The sequence below is a fragment of the Ictalurus punctatus genome, chromosome 1, assembly GCF_001660625.3.
Source record: "Ictalurus punctatus breed USDA103 chromosome 1, Coco_2.0, whole genome shotgun sequence".
Taxonomy (NCBI): Eukaryota; Metazoa; Chordata; class Actinopteri; order Siluriformes; family Ictaluridae; genus Ictalurus; species Ictalurus punctatus.
The window spans coordinates 37,687,492-37,709,067 of NC_030416.2; the positions used below are offsets into that span (position 1 = coordinate 37,687,492).

Here is a 21,576-nt window from a genome sequence, read left to right on the forward strand (position 1 = left end):
GTGGATGAATGGTTTAATGGTTTTAGGAGACCAACCACCAAGTGGCATAAACTAATAAAAGTTCATAATAACATAGTATTCACTTTTTAGGTCCATAAAAATGGTATAAGTGCATCCATAACACTTATTATTATATCACTAATAATTCACACTTATTTACGAACTCATTCTCACAGCAAGCACCACAGCCTACAAATATGGCCTCCTGGGACCTCCACCCCTCCCCGATCCCCACCTAGCCCCCCAGTCACCGAGCTTCTGATTGAACACACCTGTATTCAATCAGCCTCACACACACAAGCACCCTTTAAAAAATACCTTCACTCATTCATTCTTTGCGAAGTATATGTTCAGCTTATCATGTGTTCTGATGTTACCAAGCCATGTTTTCCTGGTTTGATCCTGTTTATGTCCAGTTCCTATGTTTACTGATTGACTTTATTGCTTAGAGTCAGTAGTTAATACAGTGGCTGGACTACTGATCAGAAGGTCATGAGTTCAAATCTCAGCACTGCCAAGCTGCCACTGTTGGGCCCTTGAGCAAGGCCCTTAACCCTCAACTGTTCAGATGTATAAATGAGATAAATGTAAGTCGCTCTGGATAAGATCATCTGCCAAATGATGTAAATGTAAATGTAAAACGCAGTATTTCCGGTTTCCTGATCACCTGACTTACCTGTGAGTTTGCTCAGTGTTTGTCTCGTTTCCATTGAACTGCTCTGCCTGCATTTACATCTGTCTCAACCTCCATTGTGTAACACAATGTACATAATTTTAGAATTAGAGAGTTTAATTGTAAAATGTTTAAAAAAAAAAAAAAAAGAAAGAAAACAATATTGAATGGGTATCAATATCCAAAAAGAAAAGTCATGTCGTGTTGTTTCTATTTATAATCAATGAGCGCCGTGTTAACTTCAGAAACTCAACAAATCAAATATATACAGATATGAGCAACAACAAGGGTTCACAGAAACTTACTTACAGACATCTGATGAGTGATCAGCCATTTCTTAATGAAAACACAGTCTTCAGGTGTATTACACCTCACACTGCTGAGAGCTGCTCGTGTACGTTTCCTCCCCTTAGTTCCATTTTCTCAAAAATGTGTTTAAATGCAGAGGGTGAGGTTTCAGAAGACAAAGCAAATGTAAAACCATGAGGCGTAACCCTGTGAAATCATGGACTCATTACAGTAATTAAACACATTGTTCACTGTTATGGTATGTTTCACTTAATTAATGATACTTTTTACGTATAATTATATCATACTACTCTACTGTAGTAATTTTTTATAAAGAGTACTTTAGTCTAATTTATTTCTATAATATAAACTTTATATAAATAATGTTTATATGGGTTCTTCACTAATCACAGGGTCGGCGGTTCGATTCCCGGCCCACATGACTCCACATGCCGAAGTGTCCTTGGGCAAGACACCAAACCCCAAATTGCTCACGATTGCTCTGCTACCACTGGGGTGTGAGAGAGAGAGAGAGAGAGAGAGAGAGAGAGAGAGAGAGAGAGAGAGAGAGAGAGAGAGAGAGAGAATGAATGAATGAATGAATGAATGAATTCAGTACTCTAAGCACTGCAGTCTGGCCTTTTTAAATTCCTACCTGCATGTCTGCGCATGCTTGGTGTTTAATCATGTATTAACACTTACCTGTTGCTCTCACCAGAGGGCGCTCAGTGCTAAAAGTTCAAGCCACTTAATCTCAGCATGTTTATGGCGTCTCTCTTTATCAAGGAGACATCTGTGGTAATCAAGCTCAGGTCATTTTCACCCTGTTTGTGTGTCTGATTGATTGTGGGTCTGATACAAATTGTTTTGTACTTTTTATAAGCATTGCCACAAGCTTCAGACTCTTTATGTTTAGATATTTCCCCTCAGATTTTTTACATGATGTCGTTTCTTCAGTGTATTCTCTAACACCCCTTTAATGCCTTCAAAAGAAGAAGCGGTATCTTCAAGATTCACATCAAGAATATTAACACTACATCAAAACAAGCTCATATTAGACCAGTTTTAGTAAAAATATTAATGCATGGTTTTTTGGCGTGACAGCGGCGAGTTCCGGTTACCTTGACATCACGTGCATACCCAAGCATGTCCTGGAGGTAGCTGTTTCGGCACAGTGCCACCTAGTGGTCAAGAGATATGAAAAATTGAAAATTTTGCGAATAACTTCTGAACAGGTTGACCAAAAATCACGGGTCGTGTCTCATTAGATTCGAGACGGCATTCCGAGTCAAACGGTAACCAATTTTCCCATGTCGGCCATTTTGAATTTTGTATTAAAATGCTATATTTGACAAACCCATCGTTGAGAAACTCGATGCGTGCCGTAGGCACCATGGCCTGAAAATACACAGGAAGTTTTGAGGAAAAGTCAAATGAAATTTAAATAAATGCTAATAGCTTAGGAATGTTTGTGCCTATTGTAATGAACGTGGTCGTGATGGATTCCGTGAGTCATGCCGAGAACAATGATATCAATTATGCCATAGTATTTCTCACTTAAACAGAAGAAAATACTTACCGTTCCTCTAATAAAAACATCTTACTTTCACTTAATGATTTCCAAAAAAATTTCCAAAATGTTTTAATCCTCTTACGCCACAATTTACCAAAAATTACTAGTTTATTATCTATTAAAGAACGTCATGTGTTTTATCCGTTTATAGTTACATTTAATGTTGGCAAGATGAGTTAGTTCCTGTTGTCACTTATATTTTAGCAGCTATGAACATTCCCTCATTCGTTCCGTTACATTTGATACCGAGGCTCTGAAACATGTTTTGAATGACGGAAACAAAATCCCACAGAAACACCGTATCGAGGCTTGTGTTGTTTTCAGACTGATGATAAACGATTCCTCTGCCGTGAGGTTACGACTCGGTGACACTTTCAATAATCTGCACTCATGACATAACAGGAACACAAACAAACAACACAAACAGAGAAAACAAGTATAGCTGTAGGTTTTTAGAAAAAATAAGATTTATTTAACATGCGCCCAGCCATTCCACTTCCTGCCTGAATACTTGCAGTGAACTGTAACGTTGAACTTTAGCAACTTGTCTATGTAAAGCTAACGGCACAAGGTGTGTGTGTGTGTTCGGGAGAAAACAAAACATCCAATACACTATGTTCATCCGTCTTATTGTCTCTCTCACACACACACACAAAACAAGATCCCGTCTGCCATTAACCCTGATTGCATCCTGTTGTGATTCTCAAGCTCCGCCCCATTTTCTCTGATTGGTTAGCAGTGATTTAGAACCTACTGAACTTTGATGGATAGAAACACTTGTGTCTGTGTGTCTGTGTATTATGTAAAAACATACAACATTAGGAGAGCCACACACAGATCCAATTGTAGTTAACTACAACTCTAACATTTTAATTAAACTGTAATAACATCCTACATGTTTAATATGCGCTTATTAAGCATTGTGAAGCTCCTTAATTCCCCCCGACTGTTGAACAGGGATGTGTGCGTGTATATACACACGCACACACACACACACCCACACACACCCAAACTGAATATTACAGTGCGTTTTATCCCCATAATACATGTGAAGAGTAACTGATCTTCTCATGGTCCAGCACTTAGCACGCTCAGGAGCAACAGGAGGCACAGATTTAAGTGTGTTTGTGTGTGTGTGAGATCAGTCAGGAACATAAAGTACACACTCTTCACCTTTATCCAGTTCACACTGATACGACATTACATCAGAGCAGAGAGAGAGAGAGAGAGAGAGAGAGAGAGAGAGAGAGAGAGAGAGAGAGAAAGAGTGAGAGAGAGAGAGAGTGAGAGAGAGAGAGAGAAAGAGTGAGAGTGAGAGAGAGTGAGAGTGAGAAAGAGGATACACAGATGGAAATAAAATGGACAGAATAAGACATAGATATATAGATAGAGAGGGAGACCTGAGAGAGTCCAGCATTAGGGAGTGAGTCAGAGCAAAGTTCCCCTGTTTAAAGTGCACACATACATCCAGAAGCAACTCTGACCCACCCTCACACCCCTCACACCCCTCCCGTCTCTGTGTGTGTGTGTGTGTGTGTGTGTGTGTGTGTGTGTGTGTGTGTGTGTGTGTGTTTAGTAGTCCTCCACCCAGCCGTTCTCCTGGATAAAGGCATCGATCACCTCCTTCATGGCCAGGTTAGGGATCAGCTGATCCTGGGTCAGGGGACTTCGGGTCACGGGGTCAAAATGGCCGACACGCTACACAGATGGAGGGGGGGGTAAAGAGAGGCTTATGAGGGAATGAAATGTTTAAAAACACAATTTGATGCAATTTTGAATTGTCGTCCATTGTGTATGTGTTTGTGCAGGTACCTGTAAGTGCTCCTCGATGTCTTTGCGGTCGTATGTGATGCCGCTCGGTGTGATGCACGGTTCCCTCATTAGCTCAAAGCTGATCTTTCCACACAGATAGTCAGGGATCTCTCGCTTCTACACACACACACACACACACACACACACACACACACACACAGCACCTGTAAATACACACTCATCTTGTAATTTCAGCACAGTCTTTTTGCCGTTCAACAACACGTGAGGAAAACAATGACATTCCTAAAACTGTCACGTGATCATTCATCATCACCTCACTAACACACACACACACTCACCCAACTCACCTTCCTCTTCTCATCCACTTGGGAAAAGAGCTCATCCATGTCCATCAGATATTTATCCTTACACACACACACACACAAATTAGAAACACAGCAGTGTGTTTACTCCTTTATTAAACACTGAATCTGAAACGGTGTCTCTCACGTGTTTGGTTTTGATTTTGCTGATGTCACTGTCGATCAGATTGTCATCACCCTGCTTCTCTCTGTAGTCTTCGAGTTCCCTGCACACACACACACACACACGTTAAGCAGAGTGTTGATGGCAGTCAGCATTACACCAGGCGTTAGTAACGGAGTGTGGATTTACCGCTCGCGCTCAGCCAGGATGAGTTTGGTGAGATAGGCGTGCAGCTCGTTCTCCTGGCTGATGCGCTTCTCCTCCATGCTGTTCCATCGCTTCTTCTTGGCGTAACGCAGGGCGCTGGGAATATCATCGCCAAAGTTCAGACGCTGCTCTTTAGCCAGGTTATACGCTGTGTGGAAACAGCGGCAGCACAGCGGTTAGTTCACGTCTTAACATGCCTTTAAAATGCATCCTTATATTACTTTAATTAGAATTAATGGGGAAATCAACTCCCCAATTACAACCTAGTCCATTAGGTATACATGATTAGTACGCAACTGTTGTGAGGAAAATAAAACAATAATACGGTGGATATTAAAAAAGTTTACACACCCCTGTTAAAATGGCAGGTTTCTGTGATGTAAAAAAAATTAAGCCAAGATAACTCATGTCAGAACTTTTTCTACCTTTACTGTGAAATTTTAACCTAGATTCAATGAATAAGATCCATTTTAGGGGTAAAAATAAAAAAGGTACAATAACCTGGGTGCATAGGTGTACACACCACTAAACTAATACTTAGTTGAAGCACCTGTAGATTTTCTCAAAGCATTCAATCTTTTTTGGTGAGAGTCCATCAGTTCGGCATCTTGTCTTCACTTAACAATATTTTGCCATTCTTCCTTGTGAAAGTGTTCTAACTCTGTCAAGATTGTTTGGGAGTCTCCTGTACACTGCCCTCTTCAGGTCTAAACACAGACCTTTGATTGGATTTAGGTCTGGACTCTGGTGGGGACGTTGACCTTGTTTAGGTGAAGCGGTTCCTTTGTTGATCTGGAGGTCTGCTTCGGGTCATGGTCATGCTGAAAGGTGAAATTCCTCTTCATCTGAAGTGCTTTAGCAGAAGCTTTTGTGACAGAATTCACTGGTATTTGGAGTTACTCATTATTCCCTCCACCCTGATTAGAACCCCAGTTCCATCTGAAGAAAAAAAGCCCCAAAGTGTGATGCCGGCACCACCGTGCTTCAACGTGGGTATGGTGTATTTTGGTGATGTGCTGTGTTTTTGTGCCAAACATATCTTTTGGTATTATGGCCAAAAAGTTCAGATCATAACACTTCATTCCAGATAGTTTTGGGAGACTGGATGTATTTATTTTATTTAAAAAAATTTTTTTTTTTTTTGGGGGGGGGGGGGGGGGGGGGGGGGGGGGGGGGGGGGGGGGGGGGGGGGTTAAAAGGCTTCCGTCTTGCCCCCCTACCCCACAGCCCAGAGATATGAAGAAATTGGTGTCACATGTAGGGAGTACCCAGTATTTATCAGAAACTCCTGCATTATTTTACTGTTGCTGATATGGTTTTCTCCTGATCTTCTCATCAGTTTTAGAGGGACGTCCTGTTCTTAGTAGTGTCACTGTCTTACCATATTTTCTCCACGTGTTGATTATTGTCTTTACAGAGTTCCATGGTATATCCAAAGCAAAATATTTGGAAATATTTTGTAACCTTCTCCTGATTAATAATTTTCAACAGTGAGATACCGTGCCTGGTCTGTTAGCTCTTTATGGCCCATGACTTTTCCAGTTGTATGTTACCCAGAAGATGTCAGGAGAATCCTACAGGAACAGCTGGACTTTATTTAGGGTTAATCAGTCACTTTAATTGAAGGCAGGTGTACACTAATTAGTATTTAAAATGAGTTTGAATGTGATTGGTTGATTCTGAACACTGACACCTTCCCAGTTATAAAAGGGTGTGTACAGTTATGCAAGCTGGGGATTGGAAGTTTTTATTTTTATTTTTTTCACCAAAAACATTTCTGGGTGTTGTTCACATGATATTTATATATTATATTTATTACACGTGGTATTTATTTGAAATTTCACAGTAAAGGTGAAAAAGGTTCTGACATGATTTAACTTCATTTTTTTACATCACAAAAACCTGCCATGTTAACAGGGGTGTGTAGACTTTTTACACCCACTGTATATATTCAGCATGTATTATAATATCTCTATATTAAACTCTTTACACATGTGTGTACCTCTTTGTAGATTTCCGATAGCCTCTTCATAGTTCTCCAGCTCCAGATGACACTGACCCAGGAAGAAATGTGCTTTCACTGACTGGCTGTCCAGCTCCAGCGCATGTTTACAGTCGGCCAGAGCCTTATCATACTGCTGCAGCTTCACGTAGCACAGCGCTCTATTAGTGTAGTACACCGCTACTGATGGGTTCCGGTTCTGCACAACAACAAACACCAGCACACAACATCAGGTTTACCTACTGATTAAGTATAAGATTTATATCTTCTTACGGAACAGGGCAAGCTTCTGCAGGAAACTCAGACCTACAGTGCCATCTAGTGGGCAACTGGAGAGGCGACTACCGTACCCGACCGCTCACCGAGGCGACTACCGTACCCGACCGCTCACCGAGGCGACTGCCGCACCCGACCGCTCACCGAGGCGACTACCGTATCCGACCGGTCACCAAATTGACTACCGCAGCCGACCGCTCACGGAGGCGACTACCGCAGCCGACCGCTCACCGAGGCGACTACCGCAGCCGACCGCTCACCGAGGCGACTACCGCAGCCGACCGCTCACCGAGGCGACTACCGCAGCCGACCGCTCACCGAGGCGACTACCGCAGCCGACCGCTCACCGAGGCGACTACCGCAGCCGACCGCTCACCGAGGCGACTACCGCAGCCGACCGCTCACCGAGGCGACTACCGCAGCCGACCGCTCACCGAGGCGACTACCGCAGCCGACCGCTCACCGAGGCGACTACCGCAGCCGACCGCTCACCGAGGCGACTACCGCAGCCGACCGCTCACCGAGGCGACTACCGCAGCCGACCGCTCACCGAGGCGACTACCGCAGCCGACCGCTCACCGAGGCGACTACCGCAGCCGACCGCTCACCGAGGCGACTACCGCAGCCGACCGCTCACCGAGGCGACTACCGCAGCCGACCGCTCACCGAGGCGACTACCGCAGCCGACCGCTCACCGAGGCGACTACCGCAGCCGACCGCTCACCGAGGCGACTACCGCAGCCGACCGCTCACCGAGGCGACTACCGCACCCGACCGCTCACCAAAACGACTACCGCACCCGACCGCTCACGAGGCGACTACCGCACCCGACCGCTCACGGAGGCGACTACCGCACCCGACCGCTCACGAGGCGACTACCGCACCCGACCGCTCACCGAGGCGACTACCGCACCCGACCGCTCACGGAGGCGACTACCGCAGCCGACCGCTCACCGAGGCGACTACCGCAGCCGACCGCTCACCGAGGCGACTACCGCACCCGACCGCTCACCAAAACGACTACCGCAGCCGACCGCTCACCGAGGCGACTACCGCACCCGACCGCTCACGGAGGCGACTACCGCACCCGACCGCTCACGGAGGCGACTACCGCAGCCGACCGCTCACCGAGGCGACTACCGCACCCGACCGCTCACCGAGGCGACTACCGCACCCGACCGCTCACCAAAACGACTACCGCACCCGACCGCTCACCGAAACGACTACCGCACCCGACCGCTCACGAGGCGACTACCGCACCCAACCGCTCACGGAGGCGACTACCGCACCCGACCGCTCACGGAGGCGACTACCGCAGGCAACCGCTCACGGAGGCGACTACCGCAGCCGACCGCTCACGGAGGCGACTACCGCAGCCGACCGCTCACCGAGGCGACTACCGCACCCGACCGCTCACGAGGCGACTACCGCACCCGACCACTCACGGAGGCGACTACCGCACCCGACCACTCACGGAGGCGACTACCGCACCCAACCGCTCACGGAGGCAACGGCCGTACCCGACCGCTCACGGAGGCAACTACCATACCCTACCGCTCACCGAAACAATTACCGTACCCGACCGCTCACGGAGGCAACTACCGTACCCGACCGCTCACCAAAACAACTACCATACCCGACCGCTCACGGAGGCAACTACCATACCGCTCACCGAAACAATTACCGCACCCGACCGCTCAACGAAACAACTACCGTACCCGACCGCTCAACGAAACAACTACCGTACCCGACCGCTCAACGAAACAACTACCGTACCCGAAAGCTCACCGAAACAACTACCGCACCCGACCGCTCACGGAGGCGACGACCGTACCCGACCGCTCACGGAGGCAACTACCATACCCGACCGCTCACAAAGCTATCCATCATACCTGGCCTATCATACATGTAAATACAATACCTGATGGATCACAGAGGTATGTAATATACGTTACCTATCAGAGAGGTAACTACCGTACCTGGCTGATCAGAGAGATAACTACTGTACCTGACAGATCAGAGAGGTAACTACCATACTTAACCAATCACAAATTTAATTCACCTGACCAATCAGAGAGATAACTACTGTACCTGACAGATCAGAGAGATAATTTACCCGCCCAATCGCAGGGGTAACTACTGTACCTGACCACTCACAGAGGTAATTTACCTGACCAAACTGAGAAGTAACTACCATACCTACCCAATCACAGAGGCAACTACCTTACCTGAATAATCACAGAGGAATTTTACCTGACCAGAAACACATTCTGTCCATCAACGATTATCTATTCTAATGTCTGACTGCACTCCTCCTACCAAACCACACACACACTCACGATAGCTTTGCTGTAGCAGGTGACGGCCTCCTGGTACTTCCTGCAGAGGAACAGGCGGTTGCCATGCTCTTTGAGCTCCTGAGCTGAGGAGCAGCTCTTCTCCGGGCTGCCTGCCATCTTCTCCACGGGCTCGGCACCGGCCGCCGCTTCCCCCTGCTGCTTCCCAATCCTGTTCCCCGTCTCTTCAGCTAACACACACACACACACACAAAACATACATGTGCATATAACAACCATGTTCCACATCTATTCAGATAAAACACCTTTTTGGATGGAATTCGTAACGACACAGTGATACTTTAGCACACTGCATATGATAAATCTGCATCTGTATTTTATTTATCTATAGGATTTAAAGCAGGATGCTAACACGATGCTAGCTGAGCTAAGCTAGACTTTGGTTTGGAAAAAGATCAATTGCGCAAGTCATCGTCACAAATTCCCCAAACTGTTATTAACCAGTATAATCATAACATTATATTTCAAATAGAGCAAGTTAAAATAAATAACTTACGGCAAATAAACAGTTTGGTGAATTGATATGAAATAATGAGCTACACAATTAGATGTGTAATATAATAACTGCTCTAGTTACACAGCTCCTTTAACGCTGAATAAACTAATCACAGTTTATATAAATCTATTGAACACATCCTGTGGGCTGTTCTCCAAACCGAGACGTACCGGTTGTAAACACAGCTTTCTTCCACACCGCAGCACCTCCTGCCCCGGTTACACAGCCGAGACACAGCCGGGAGCCTCAATCGCTAATGCTAGTGCTAGTGCTAACGCTAACGAGCTCTGTGCCTACCGAACTAAATCGCTCTGTCTTTCTCTTGTCTCTGCCTGCGGTTATATAATTACCAAACCCATTATGGAAGAAAAAATATCGCCATGTTTACTAAAACTAAAGAAATTCAGACATTATATATCAACGTGAAAAAACGCTATCATCTTGCAGCTTGTTTTGGTTACATGACGTGTGACGGCCATAACAGAAACCTCAGTTACGTAAAGTTGCGTCGCCTACAACGGACGTAAATGCGTCATCACGCAGAAGCAGCCGTCTCGCGCGTGACGCTCGGACGTCAGCTAAGTGAACTCGGTTGATGAATCGACTCCTTCGGATCATTATATATTTATATATAAATAGATATATTTTCATATATACATACTTATATATAAATAAATATATATATAATTATATATAAATATAAATGGCTCTAATATATAAGATCAAATAAACTTGTATTTTAAACAGTCTCATTTTTAAATCATGTCAAAGACTTCATTGAACTTCTGAGAATAATATTGTTTACTTGTTACTGATTAACATTTTATTATAAATAATCAGCAGTATCTTCCCCTACCTGAAATCCACTTTGATCATCTCAGTACTCAGTGATATTTCAGTGCTGTGGGTAATTACAGAGCAGGAACTTTTAGGAATCTTAATTTTTAAAAAAAACAAACAAAACAAGAAAATAAGAGGCATTAAAATACCAGCTCTGACACACTATCGTAGGATTAAAATAATTAAATAAATAAATAAACAAACAAACCTAACTGCAGAATAAGACACTTTTCTGAGAAACACTCACACAAATCCAGACACAACAAGCTGGTGTTGATAAAATCCGTTTAATAATGCATCAGGGAGGGACGAGACAAATCAGAGGGAGATTATAAAAGAACAGGAAGCGGAATAAGGAGAAGAATTATACACAGTTATGAGTCCTATATTATTCAGTTCATCACACTGATGTCTAACCTTCAGCTCCGGCAGGAGTGTGGGGCATTAATCTCAGTCATCTGTTTGGGGAATCAGGCTGCCACACACACACACACACACAGAGAAGGACAGGTCCACACTAAACCTCTAACAGGTCGAATTCAGTCAAAGCAGTTTCTCCCCAGACTCAGAGTGTAAACACTACAAAGACCATAATGCACTGGGGCACAGCAAACATGGTGTAAAGGCAGTGCTGATCATTCCCACTGACAGGACTGAGTGGAATAAAGAGCAGTGACTCAACACTGCACTTGTCTGTGTATCGGTACATAAAAACGAAACGTAAAAGCTGGGGGGGGTCAGGGTGTGAGAGGGTAGAAGGATGTACGCATAGCCAAGTGACACAGTAGTTCCCATGGTAACTGTGCCAGAGGGGATTGTGGGTAATGGCCCTCAGAGCTCTCCGGACTCTCTGTCTCCGGAGCGACGAGACTCCGCCCTCCCGTTAAGACGGTCCCGGGATGACCTGAAACACACATGCATACCATTACCATGTCCAGGTTGTCACTGCAATTAAATGTCTATCTGTGTGTGTACCTGTGTACGTGTTCTCTGGCAGAGTGGGCAAGTGTGTGTACCTGTGCGAGTGCTCTCTGCGAGGGCGTGATTGAGATCTGGAGCGTGATCGGTGTCTCCTGCGTCTCTCTCTGTCTCTGGACCGAGATCTTGATTTGCGTCTCTCTTTCGAGGACGAGCGAGATCTCCGCCGTCTCCTCTCTCTCTCACGCTCGCGATCACGAGAACGAGACCTACACACACACACACAAATAATGAGTCATTATCAGGTTCTCCCTTCTCAAGATAAAGAGAACTCAGCTTCTCTTTACACATGAGAGAGTAAAATCAAAGTGCGTGTGTGTGTTCCTGACCTCCTGCGCTCCCGGCTGCGTGATCTGGTCCTGCAAAAATACAAAGGAATTTTTTTTATTGTAATTTTTAAAAAATCAGTTACACTTATATTTATCACCCTTGTGGCGATCACACATACACAGTATACGTGTGGTGATGTTCCTCACCTCTTCCTCATCCTCTCCTCACGCTCTCTCTCCTCTCTCCGCTTCAGTCTCTCCTGGTTTCGTCGCTCCTGCTTATCCAGGACCGTTTTCTACACACACACACACACACACACACACACACACACACACACACACACACACACACACGTCACACAGAGCTCTGTCTCACAGGAAATGCACAGATTACTTCACACCACACACCTTTAGCTGCTCCAGCTTTTCTCTGATCTGGATGAAGCCCAGGTGCAGTTTCCCACCGAAATGGTCGGCAAGGCGACGGTCATTGTCATGGAGACCCAGATAGGCGGAGCACACCTCACACACACGGAGCTTCTGCTGCTGGAAACTAGAAGCAGGCATCGAGTTCCTGTACTCCTCCTGCACACACACAATCACATTCAGGTGAAAAGGTACATCATTTCAGTCCAATCTATACGTTCACTGCAGCTTTGTGTGTGTGCGCACGCACGCTTACCTCCGCATCCTTCTTCTTAGTGCGCACTTTCTCCACTTCCTGTAGCACCTTCTGCGCTTCATCCACGTTTCCCTCAGCACCGAGCTGCTCCGCCTTCGCCAGCAGCTTCCCGATCTCCTCGTTCAGCTCGTGCACCTTCTCCGCCTTCACAACAGCAATTACATAAACGTGTAAGCAGCGTGTAAAGCATGTGATGGGTGAGGCCATACAGAGCATGACTGGTGAATATACAGTGATTTTATATAATAAAAGTAACAGCTCTAACCTTGGCAGCGACCTCAGCGCTGATCTCTTCCTGCGTTTCGGCGAGGCGTTTCTTCGCCAGTTCGGTTCTGCGGTCGCAGTCGGCGATGAACGACTCCAGGTGATCCACGGCCTGAACGCAGAGCAGAACATACACGGCACAGTCATTACACAACTGACCTCGTTACTAGGGCTTGGCGATATAATCGATATAATATCCATACCGTGATAAATGATCACACAATACACTTTCATGATATCTCGCTGGTATCGAGATGGGGTTTCTTTTTTACATTTTGTATAGTTACAAATTAAATGGTACTGAATGGAGAGGGTTTTTTTTTTTTGCCATATCTCCCAGCACTAATTCATACAGCAGACACATCAAACACAGCACACTCACGTCCAACTCGAAGAACAGATCTCTCTCTTTAGATGCGATCTCATAGTCCGCCCTCAGGGCCAGGTCGTGGATTTTGGAGCACTCGCCCAGGTCCATACGCTACACACAGAGAGAGAGAGAGGGAGAGAAAGTTATTCTATCCTGAGGAGCTTTTATTAATATATTACATGGTATCTGGGTGCCAATACTTGTACTCACCGTGCCGGAGAGGATGTCATGTGGACAGCAGTTCAGCAGGTGAGACTTACACACTCGCTCGTCCGTGAACTTCACCCGCTGTCGAGACTCGTCTCCTGCAACAGCAACACGCGCATGCAGTGAGCGAAAACACACACGCACACCTGAACACGCCTCTCTCTCTCTCACACACACACATACACACTCTGCTAAACCTGGGGGGAAGGGGTAGGACCTCACAGTAGAGGGGATGATGGGAATTTACAGCTAATTAATACGGGGCATAATTTTCAGAATGAACGTCTTCGCAGGGAGTTCCTTAATGAAATGTATATATAAAAAATGTAAACAATATTTATATAGAAAGCAGTTGAGAAGGGGCAGAGGGGTGTGTAAGTTTAACTGGGGCAGTGGAGGATGTGTACTGCTTATGTAGAACATGGCGCCTGGGCTCAAGATGGCAAACAGCGATATTTAACACACACAACATGGTTACCAAGGAGACCTGGAGGAGTCCGTGCTGGCTTCCTGTGGAAATAAAACCAGTCCTGTTTAGAAAGGACTAGGTTCATGCAGATACACATCTACGTAGCTTAAGTACACACGGAAAATTATCAGCTCTGTCCACTAGAGGGCAGGATGGAGATGTCAGACAGGTTTCCATTGCGACCAGTACAATTTTTAGGGGGATTTTTTTCCAGACACACTGATGAACTCTGGTTCTCGTACTAATAAAGACAGTAATCTAACATTATAGCCATCTACACGATCAGTTAGACACGCAGGAGATGAAAGGACATTCGTGATAAACGTGTTGTGCGTGTTAAATATCGTAACGTATTGTACAGGTGATTATCAGCTTCCACTCCTTCAGTGAATAACATGGTGAGGGAAGGAAAAGAAAAACACACAAAACCAAATTAAACATGAAAATAAGAGCATGAACTGTTAGTTTAATACACACTGCGAGCTCTCTCTCGCACTTGCTCGCTCACTCTTTCGCGCTCTCTCTCTCTCTCTTTCTCTCTCGCCCATACTGTACCCGCCTGGAGCTCCAGCCCTTCGGTGGCCTTATTAAAGATTAAAAAGCTTTTCTTGACCAAACCTGCAATGAGGAAGTTGGGAATCATACACAAGAGTCAAAGTGCAGAGCGTGGGCGCAGGATTGCAGGATTGTTTTCTTTCTCTTTAAATGTAGTCCTGTGTCAGTCAGCGTACTAAGGCAGCGCAAACGGCGGCGGCGCACGTTAAAGCCCGCCTGCTTTTCTTTTGTTATTTTTTTTAATTTCTCTTTACTGTGGCTGACAGAATAAGTTGTGGAAAAGCAAATATCATTGACTACCATTGCTGTGTGATTATAATTGGATCATAACAGCGTTAAAAATCATGTGTGACTCACGGCTCGATGAACATGAGGCTTTTCTGCAACTCCCGTGCAGATTGATGTAGGCTGGCAAAGATACACTGAACCTTAATGAATAGAATAAAGGGGCCACAATTGTTCAGTCTGCAGGAAACATGAATTCAGCTCAGCACTCATACACACAATATACACACACACACAGATACACACTCACACACACACACTCGCGCTCTCTCTCTCTCTGTGGCAGTGGAGGCCCTCAGCTCGACTCACATTTCACAATTTAACTCGCTCCCATTGCCTACTGAACACGGCCGAAGCCGCACACATCATCATCATCATCATCATCATTTCCTAAGGCACGGTTTCCTCAGAAATGCCATTTAACAGTCATAAAAACGGCGCGATTACATCTAAATCTCATGGGACAGCTAGAGATACGCAAGCGGCGGGCGATAGAGAAAAAATCTTCACTACCTTGAACTCACTGTGAAGGATGCGAGTGTTTGTGTGAGCTTGTTTCCTGTGCAAGCTGAATATCCAGATCGTGCTAACTGGCGACGTAAGCAGAACATAATCAATTGGTAATTTTGCTAATCTGAGGTCTATCGTTAAAGGATCTTCATCACGCAGGAATAATCTGACATGGAGAAGACTTCGGGTAATAATCTTAAAAGAACACAGAGTAAAACTGGACTATGATGTTTTTTATTGGAGCATGTAGCTACCAAGAAACAGAAGCACAATAGAGGCGTGGCCTAAAGTCTGATGGCCGGGTTATATGCGAGAAGTCGACTGATTTTGACGAGTAATCAGTATAGATAGTTTTTCAGGGTGCGGGAGCGACTAAGAAGGATCCTCGGTCATAACACACAATAGCAACCTCTAAAGGCGAAATAAAAACTATCGCTGACTAATTTTGTTGTTGTATTTGAAGTGTTTGATTCATGTTGGAGGTCTTTTTTTATTTGTTATTTGGAATGTTACTTGTCTTTAATATTCATCAACAGTTAATATATATTAATACTAAGATGTTTTTCATTACAAAAGTACATTTTCATAGCACAGTCAGTACTGTTTATTTTTGTAATAAAATTCAGAATTACTTTACTTTGAATTTTGTTTTCATTCAGTATCAATTTTAAAAACTATGGGTTGATTAATCGGTTATAGGCAGGTACTGCTATCTATCGGTCGACCGCTGGATAAGTTTTTACATCAGATTTGATTGGACTCATTGTGACTTTTTAAATAAGCAAATGCAGTAATTGAAGCAAAAGCGTACGTTACTTGTTAGCTACAATCGCTTCACATGAAGAGAAATGTGTCTTTGGTTGATTGACTACATTCAGATATTAATCACAATTACATATGAGGTTTTTAATCATCTAAGATCTCATTTCATAAAATTTTATCAGCCAGGGTGATGAAGCATGATCTTATTAACCCTTTCATGCACACTATCCACACTTATTAATTACAGCATTCATTAATGGGTGTATCTTTTTAAAGTAAAATTTATTTATATCATCTCCAAAATCACTCAACACCATTACTGTAATTTAATATTAATCATTATCCTGATTTCTGTTCACATCTAGATTCGCTATTCTCAATGCATCAAGTTTCTGATACCCCAATGACCACCTTTGCTTTCCCCCCCAAACTAGTATATTCGTGATAATGTTTTTAATTTGGTACATGTTAAGAATATGGATAAGTTGTTGAAAATGATATTTTCTTGCATTAAGTATTTTAGACTTGAATGTTAAAGATTTTTTCGGGAATATGTATTCATTTTCCGTCACTCGTGGTACTTTTTCTCTTATGACATGAAATGTCATGTTTAAAAAACGTAAATAATCTGGACGTGCTTTTAATCGTGTATACAGTAAAGACTTATTTGTATTTAATTGTTTGGCGGTTAAATGATAAGGCATTATCTAGCAGGTTTGCTAAGGCCATTGTTCGCAGTTAGCTTAGCATAGACGAGATTATTGTGAACCCGTATTCTGACAGGATTTTGTACAAGTTTATTTTCGCTCCTGTGAAGCAAATCCATTTCTAATACTTCTAACAGACTAAATAGTGCCATTTCACACTATTTTTATTTTACAAAATATATATTTTTTAAAAATAGAAACATGTTCCTCAGAAATAGCAGCCAAAAAAGTTGAGGGACAATAAACTGTGATTTCTCGCTTTATTAAAATACCGTGTGATATCGCGATATTTCTGGGACGGGGGCGCGAGATTACCGCATCATCAATACTATCCACACAGCTGTAATGTTAACAAACGCTAATATGTAAATATATGATTTACCGATCGGAATCTTTTTAAAAATATATATAAAGTAAACGTTAATACTATAACGTTACAGAGTTTGTATAATTATATTAAGTTATCCGCGGATAGGCCTAAGCTACGCAATTAGCAACCTATATAAACAACTTGTGGCTCTGATCAATACAGTATTGGGGATGTAACCATTAAATGGCCGCATTTCGAGAGGAAAGTCGTTGCATGTTAATATCCGTGAAATGCATATAAAGACAATAAACACGGCACCACAATGAGCGGGTTTCTCCTCTCTCCAGCCTGTGCTAATGCTAGCTGGTTACTCACCGTCCCTCGCCGTTCCCATCAACTGATCGAGCAGCGCTCTCATTTGAGCCTGAGCCGACATCTTTCTGACGATTAAACTACCACGCGCGGTATTTACTCCCTTATAACATAAAGAATATAAACTCTAGCTGATGATCTTGTAAAAAATATTCCTATATTTAACTAACAGTCTGCTATTAATGGGGTAAAAAACATGGCCCCTTCGACACCACCGCCGTCTCTTCCTCTAGCAGGCGCTCGAGTGACGTAACACCTTTTTAGAGCCAATGAAGTCACGTCATCTTAAAGACGCAGGCCGCCGTAGTGAGTCACGTGACTTCGTTTAGCTTGGTAAACTGTTAATCTCAATGGGGTTTGTTTTAAAGTAGATAATTTTCCTTTATTTTTAATGACAATTTTAAAAAGTTGATTGAAGACTCATACAGAAGATATAGTCCAATAAACATTTTGGATGTAGTGAATGTAATGAAAACAACATAATAACTACATCCACATTTATATTTAATCAACTAGATATATTGCTTTGCTTGTATTTTTCTCATTTGTTAGTCGCTTTGGATAAAAGCGTCTGCTAAGTGAATAAATGTAAATATAGCTTTATGATCTTTTAATGGTGTGGGGAGTCAATGTGTGAACTTGTGTCCTCACATTATTGAATAGAATATCCCTCTAGATCAGGGGTGTCCAATCTTATCTGCAAAGGGCTGGTGTGGGTGCAGGTTTTCATTCCAATCCACCTGATTCCACCTGTTTAATCAGTTGATCTTGACTTTCAATAGACTCAGGTGTGGCTTCCGCTTGGTTGGAATGAAAACCTGCAGCCACACTGACCCTTTCTGGATAAGACTGGACACACCTGCTCTATATAGAAATACTGTTGAATACTTGGTTTAACTAGGTGAAAAAAATATAAGCATATATTATAACTATACAAGAAACTGTACAAACTGGTGTAAAGTGACAAGTGCTGTAACAGGTCAAGTCTGTCTGCAATATAAGTGGAAGGACATAAGTTATAAAACACTGAATGTAAAAATATAACACAGAAAGCATAAAACAGTTTAGAACAGTATAAAAGCTAAAAACATTCAATATAAAAAATACTCCGAAGTGTCTAAAACACTGTGTGAAAGACAGAATCGTAACAACTCTTCAGTGTGTTTATTATAGCTATGTTGTGAAGAAAAAATACAAAACGCGTGTGGTCTGTGCTGTTCGGGACACCGTACTGAGGGAATTCTGGATCTTTTCAGTGAGTCACTCGGCTCAGCTGAACAGTTAAACAGTTAGGAGCTGATTATTTCGACTCCCAAACAACACATTGCTACTTTTTGTTTATCTTTGCATATAGATCGATTAAATTGTTTAATAAAATCTCTTTCATTTATCAAAACAGCACTGTACTTCTCACTGCGCTCGGTTTAAAGCATAAATAAAATAAATGGCTCTTCAGAAAAGCGAGTCGACTCCCAACGGTTATTTAAAAGAGTCGGTTTAAAGAGTCGACTCCTTCGCGGACGAGTGTGAGTGTTGTGCAGAGGTAAGCTGTTATGAAACAGCCGCGTGTGTTTTAACGCGGAGATGAGCGTCTGAATTTCTCTGTTAGGAGATAAAAACACTAAAATGTGAGTATTATTCCTTCTTACAGTGGTGTTTAGAGAGAAAAAGAGTGGCGAAGTTAGTTAAAGTGTGTGTGTGTGTGTGTGTGTGTGTGCGCGCGCGCGCGCGCTAACAGGCTAAAGGAAGCAGAAGTTAAACCGCACGAGCTCAGATTGAAGCGGTTTTCTGTCTCCCTTTGTGTTGTTTATTTTTTTTTTATTAATAAGTAAACAGTTTATATTATTAATATAATATAAATGTTGTGTTTAAACATGTGTTAGTTATAGTGCTGTAATAAAGCAGTGTTGAGGTATTATTACAATGTGACGTGTTCAGGGTCACTACATTCTCTGTGTACACATTATTATTATTATATTAAATACTGATTATATATATATATATATATATATATATATATATATATATATATATATATATTACTAAATCCAACAACATAGGGCAAAAGGCCCCCCCCCCCCCCCCCCCCCCAAAAAAAAAATAAAAAAATTAAGGAAACAGGAACTGAATAAATAAATGATTGCTGGAGATGACAAATGAGAGAGTTCTAAAATAATCCGTTTTTAATTAACTTATTTTTATGACAATAAATAAATAAACTCTTAAATTGTTATTTCACTTATTTTATCCTATTATATTTATAGTTTAGGAAAGATATCAGTGTTTCTCCACATAGAAAAACACTAACACACACACACACACACACACACAGAGGAAATAAACATCCTCATTTATCAGACCTGTTATTACTGTAACACACTCTCTCACCGTGTGTGTGTGTGTGTGTTTTTAGGGTGTCACTATGGGTATTGTCATAGTAACTGTGAGCACTGCACTGCATAGTTAGCTTATTAACAGCATGATGTGTGTGTGTGTGTTTTTACAGAGGATTCAGTTAAACTGCTGAGCTGGTCCTGGTGCTCAGAGCCATGCTCTGTGTGTGTGTGTGTGTGTGTGTGTGTGTGTGTGTAAACGTACGTACGTACGCATGCGAGTGTGTGCGCGAGGGGATAAAAGGTTACCGGTTTCATGATAATGTTCCCCGGCAGTAAGAGGTGACTGATGACTGATTTTAATAACTGATATTCACAGATTAAGGGACTGTTTCTAATAATAATAATAATAATAATAATAATAATAATTATTATTATTATTATTATTATTATTATTATACACGAGTCTAACTTAAATAACATCTGAAGAGAATTCTCCTGAGCGCTGTCACTGCTTCCACCATGTTCTCTAACTGAGCTAAACCATTTTTATTATTATAAAAAATGAAAAACCACAGTGGGGCGGAGCTGCGTTGGGGGCGGAGCTGCGTTGGGGGCAGTGTGGGCGAAGCCACGTGTGGGGCAGTGTGGGCGAAGCCACGTTGGGGGCAGTGTGGGCGGAGCCGTGTTGGGGGCAGTGTGGGCGGAGCCGTGTTGGGGGTGGTGCCACAGTGCGTAAGTGATGTAATCGTGTGCGGTGAACACTGGGAACCGCGACTATCACAGCGAGCCTAATGACATCCATCACTTTATAGCAGAATATAAACCTGTGTAAATGATTCGAGTGTGTATCAGTACTTTGTACATTTACAGCACAGTTTAACACTACACTGATTATACTCATAGACTTGATATGAAATTTTCATACTGTTACATCTCTATAACTGTGTGTGTGTGTGTGTTAGGACTACTACAGTGTAAGTGTACAGTGTTTTGATTGCAACTGATTGTGTAATAGCAGCTGATGATCCGTAGGTCATGTGACTGTGAGCTGTGATTCCTTTGGCTATACTCTCTCTCTCGCTGTCTCACTCTCTGTCTCTCTCACTCTCGTTCTCTCTCTCTCGTCTCTCCCGCTCCCGCTGTTTCTCTCACGCTCTTTCTCTCTCTCTCGCTCGCTTGCTGTCTCTCTCGCTTGCTGTCTCTTGCTCTCTCTCTCGCTATCCTGCTCTCTCTCTCTGTCTCTCTCTAGATCCGTGATGTCAGACTCGGTGGCCCATACGACGGAAGCGGAGCCTCTGAAAGGCCGACAAGAAGAAACAGGTGGGCCCAATGGGCGGGGCTGTGCAGGCAAAGTGGGCATGGCTAAACTGTCAGGGTGGCGCACGGCGGCGTTCCTGCTCTCAATGTTCATCTGCCTGAGCGTGGTGTTCGCCTTCTCCTTCATCCTGCCCTGTCCTGTCAGACCACAGTACCAGTCCACCTGGAACCTGACTCTACCTGCTGCAGGTAACACACACACACACACACACGGCACCTGGAACTTGAGATAA

General features: G+C 43.4%; 3 protein-coding genes and 1 long non-coding RNA gene across 7 annotated transcripts in view; 1 reads left to right on the top strand and 3 right to left on the bottom strand.

The window, feature by feature from the left end:
- Positions 1-269: 269 nt before the first annotated feature.
- Positions 270-1,930, bottom strand: LOC128634265 (uncharacterized). Its single transcript, XR_008397597.1, has 3 exons — positions 1,664-1,930; positions 983-1,466; positions 270-745 (listed from the first exon to the last, which is right to left on the bottom strand). It is a non-coding gene; the product is annotated as an uncharacterized LOC128634265 (long non-coding RNA).
- Positions 1,931-2,979: 1,049 nt separating this feature from the next.
- On the bottom strand, positions 2,980-10,615 carry stub1 (STIP1 homology and U-Box containing protein 1). 2 transcript variants are annotated; one of them, XM_017476481.3, is made up of 8 exons: positions 10,281-10,615; positions 9,597-9,784; positions 6,982-7,180; positions 4,962-5,127; positions 4,797-4,875; positions 4,646-4,711; positions 4,347-4,463; positions 2,980-4,232 (listed from the first exon to the last, which is right to left on the bottom strand). In XM_017476481.3, the coding sequence occupies exons 2-8, from the start codon at positions 9,711-9,713 to the stop codon at positions 4,107-4,109; spliced, it is 870 nt and encodes a 289-aa protein (XP_017331970.1). In that variant the 5' UTR covers positions 9,714-9,784; positions 10,281-10,615; the 3' UTR covers positions 2,980-4,106. The 2 variants fall into 2 exon arrangements, with proteins under 2 accessions (XP_017331970.1, XP_017332057.1); XM_017476568.3 differs by having other exon boundaries at positions 4,655-4,711; positions 10,281-10,614.
- A 606-nt stretch (positions 10,616-11,221) lies between these two features.
- On the bottom strand, positions 11,222-17,944 carry luc7l (LUC7-like (S. cerevisiae)). Of its 2 annotated transcripts, XM_053684799.1 has the most exons (11): positions 17,694-17,943; positions 15,102-15,172; positions 13,724-13,818; positions 13,526-13,624; positions 13,145-13,255; positions 12,880-13,023; positions 12,606-12,782; positions 12,405-12,493; positions 12,258-12,287; positions 11,967-12,137; positions 11,222-11,854 (listed from the first exon to the last, which is right to left on the bottom strand). In XM_053684799.1, the coding sequence occupies exons 4-11, from the start codon at positions 13,619-13,621 to the stop codon at positions 11,782-11,784; spliced, it is 891 nt and encodes a 296-aa protein (XP_053540774.1). In that variant the 5' UTR covers positions 13,622-13,624; positions 13,724-13,818; positions 15,102-15,172; positions 17,694-17,943; the 3' UTR covers positions 11,222-11,781. The 2 variants fall into 2 exon arrangements, with proteins under 2 accessions (XP_053540774.1, XP_017331615.1); XM_017476126.3 differs by lacking the exon at positions 15,102-15,172 and having other exon boundaries at positions 17,694-17,944.
- A 1,231-nt stretch (positions 17,945-19,175) lies between these two features.
- fam234a (family with sequence similarity 234 member A) overlaps positions 19,176-21,576 on the top strand; it is an 8,950-nt gene continuing 6,549 nt past the window's right edge. Inside the window, exons 1-2 of one of the 2 annotated variants that reach the window (XM_017475209.3) lie at positions 19,176-19,318; positions 21,276-21,532. In XM_017475209.3, the coding sequence (XP_017330698.2) occupies positions 21,283-21,532 (250 nt within the window). In that variant the 5' untranslated portion in view covers positions 19,176-19,318; positions 21,276-21,282. The remainder of the gene's footprint in view (positions 19,319-21,275; positions 21,533-21,576) is intronic. The other variant, XM_017475288.3, reaches the window with a different exon arrangement.

Bases quoted from the DNA above. Each gene is read 5' to 3' on its own strand.
- stub1 (XM_017476481.3), bottom strand. From the start codon at position 9,713: ATGGCAGGCAGCCCGGAGAAGAGCTGCTCCTCAGCTCAGGAGCTCAAA. The intron at 7,181-9,596 runs GTGAGTGTGTGT...GTTGTTGTGCAG, and splicing joins CCTGCTACAGCAAAGCTATC to AACCGGAACCCATCAGTAGC. The intron at 4,233-4,346 runs GTACCTGCACAA...CCATCTGTGTAG, and splicing joins ACATCGAGGAGCACTTACAG to CGTGTCGGCCATTTTGACCC.
- luc7l (XM_017476126.3), bottom strand. From the start codon at position 17,754: ATGTCGGCTCAGGCTCAAATGAGAGCGCTGCTCGATCAGTTGATGGGA. The intron at 13,625-13,723 runs GTGAGTACAAGT...CTCTGTGTGTAG, and splicing joins ATGACATCCTCTCCGGCACG to CGTATGGACCTGGGCGAGTG. The intron at 11,855-11,966 runs GTACACACACTT...TGTGTGTTTCAG, and splicing joins CGCAGAGAGCACTCGCACAG to GTCATCCCGGGACCGTCTTA.